Here is a 2500-nt window from a genome sequence, read left to right as displayed (position 1 = left end):
GCCAGAGCAGAACCACCCGCAGTATCTATGTGTGTCAGAGAGACGGGTCCCGGCGGATATCATTAATCAATACAAAACCTCGTTACATCAGGGTTTTAGTGCCTTTTTGTTCGTGCATGCTCCGTCACTTGCCTGTGAATCTTATTGATTTTTTTTCGGATCAATGTTTAATTGAAATGAATATCATTTTGATAGAAGTAACTCGGAAACATTCTTGAAATAACCAACAATTTTGAAGTGTAGTTTGTTTTGTGTAGAATGTTTAGATGAGAGCAAATAGGTATCTTTAGCCTACATTTTCTTCGGAAACTGATATGAGAAAGATGAAGTTCGCCTCATGTTGCGAGTCTTTCTGCAAAGTGCGAGTCGGAATGACACTTAACAGACGCGTGTTAATTTGTGAATTTCTATACACGATATCCATAATTTATCATTGTTGATAATCGACTCCTGTACGCGAACTCTTCGGCTCTAGTTAATGATGTGCTTATTTATGCCAAGTTGCACAGTATATTCCTTCATTTCATCTGTTTGTTAATCTTCTAAACTAATGAAGTGAGAGAAGTACGATTATCGCGGCCTTGGCAACACACCTTCACAAATTACATGTTCGTATGTGACATATCAACACACACACATTAGTGTTCCCTTCATCACTTTGGGGTCAGACTCATTTGGATAATCAATAATTCAATAAAAATAAAGAAAAGAAAAGAAAAAAAGCTAAATGTAAAGACTGAATCAGATGTGACCAGCCTCCCTGTGCTGATGAGATAAAGTGACTAATGTTAATGGCAGACTGGAGTTTGAAAGCGTCACTACGTCATCCCAGCTGTCGCCAAGGGGGTTCAGCTCAGGAAGGGTGACATGTAGCCGGGAATCTATAGAATCTAGAACAGTTCTGCTCGAAACACAGCTGCTAGAATACATAGTACACTTATATTGTATTTTTTCCCATTTTTTTATCAAAGGACACTCAATTCCTTCATGTCCACATATCCATCGTCACTTAGAGATATTTTCTGCGTCTGGCAAAAAATATCACTCGTAGTGTCTGTTATGACAAAGTCCTCTTAAAGAATGTATAAGTATCTTTAAAAATGTATATATTCTCCCTTCTGAATACACAACACCTTGAAAAAAAAGAAAAAAAAAATCAACTGGGAGACTCTTTTTACATATCTAATAACATATAGTATAATTATCTCTTTACAAAACTGTTTCATTAATTTCTGGTGGAGCGATATCTTCACTCGAGGACGACCTCTTGCTCCCACCGGAAACCGGACTCTCAAAGTGGACCCTCAGCGTCGCGGCCGGACTCTTGCGACCCTCACCCTTGGGACTCACCAAGCAGACTTCTCTCTCGTTTTGACTTTGGAGGGTCTTGGGAGACAGCGAGCTGCCTTCGGCACCTACATCTCGATGGCAGAGCTGGCCCGCCCCTCCTTGGCTAGTGCTGCCCAAGAAGCTTCCGGACGTGGAATCCGCCTTCTTGTTCGAGTCCTGGATTCCCGCGGAGGATCTCGAAGGCGCCGGGTCGTAGACACTCGCAACGGCGCTGCGGGTGCCGTTGTGCAGACTGTTGGTCGCCATCCCCTCCGTCGTGGGCGATGTGATCTGGCAGATGGTGACCGGGCGCCCCAAGTCATTTTTCTTTGCCCCTTTCTTAGGGGCAAACCGTCCTCAGACTTCCGTGGAGCACGTCTTGGGAGGGCCGTTAATCATGGAGTAGCGAGTGGAGTCGTCGCGGCGTGGCATCCTCCGGCCGCGGATGAACAGGTCTCGGAAGGTCTCCCTGAACTGCCGCGACATCCCGCAGTAAATGGCGAAGTTGAAGGGATATGAGAAGATGATGAAAGAGTTGGAGATGATGAAGAAGTAATTGACGATGTTATAAGATTCATCCGAGAAGACCTGGACGATATTCTTTGCAGACAGAACATGCAGGAATGTGATGACTGCCAGCGGGATCTCCGTGATGAGGAAGACTGTCACGACGACAATGAGCATCAACGTCGTGCAGTCGTCGCGCAGCTTCTTACATTCCTTCTTCTTGTCATTTTCCTTGAAGAGCTTCTGCCTCCGCTTTTGCGCTTGTCGCATGGCCCTGTACAGAAGCACGTTGAGGATGACCAGCACGAGGCATGGCCCGAGGTGCACGAAGATCACCCTGAAGATGTAATAACATGAGAAATATATATCGAGAGTCAGCAGGTCCGTGACCCAACTGGAATAACTCATGACGCATACCTCGACACACTCGTCGTCGCCCTCGATCATCATGGGGGTGTACACGGTGTCGAAGAGTCGCGGCGCCTGGTGGATGGTGGCCAAGACGAAAACGAAGGAGATCACTTTCATGACGTGCGGTAGAGTGCACCAGACTCGGGCCACCGACGCATGGCACACGTAGATGTAACGCTGTACTGCCAGCACCACCGTCAGCCAGATGGACGCTGTGTGGAACAGGTTGGGGATGGTCTCGTGCATGATCATC

General features: G+C 46.4%; 1 protein-coding gene across 1 annotated transcript in view; it reads right to left on the bottom strand.

The window, feature by feature from the left end:
• The window catches only part of LOC125033457 (sex peptide receptor-like), a 3369-nt gene that overhangs the window by 51 nt on the left and 818 nt on the right, over nt 1-2500 (bottom strand). Inside the window, exon 1 of the mRNA XM_047624981.1 lies at nt 1-2500. This exon is cut by the window's left edge and continues 51 nt beyond it; it is cut by the window's right edge and continues 818 nt beyond it. Within this exon, the coding sequence (XP_047480937.1) occupies nt 1687-2500 (814 nt within the window). The 3' untranslated portion in view covers nt 1-1686.

This window comes from Penaeus chinensis, chromosome 16, assembly GCF_019202785.1.
Source record: "Penaeus chinensis breed Huanghai No. 1 chromosome 16, ASM1920278v2, whole genome shotgun sequence".
Lineage (NCBI taxonomy): Eukaryota > Metazoa > Arthropoda > Malacostraca > Decapoda > Penaeidae > Penaeus > Penaeus chinensis.
This window is presented reverse-complemented; position numbering and strand designations above follow the sequence as displayed.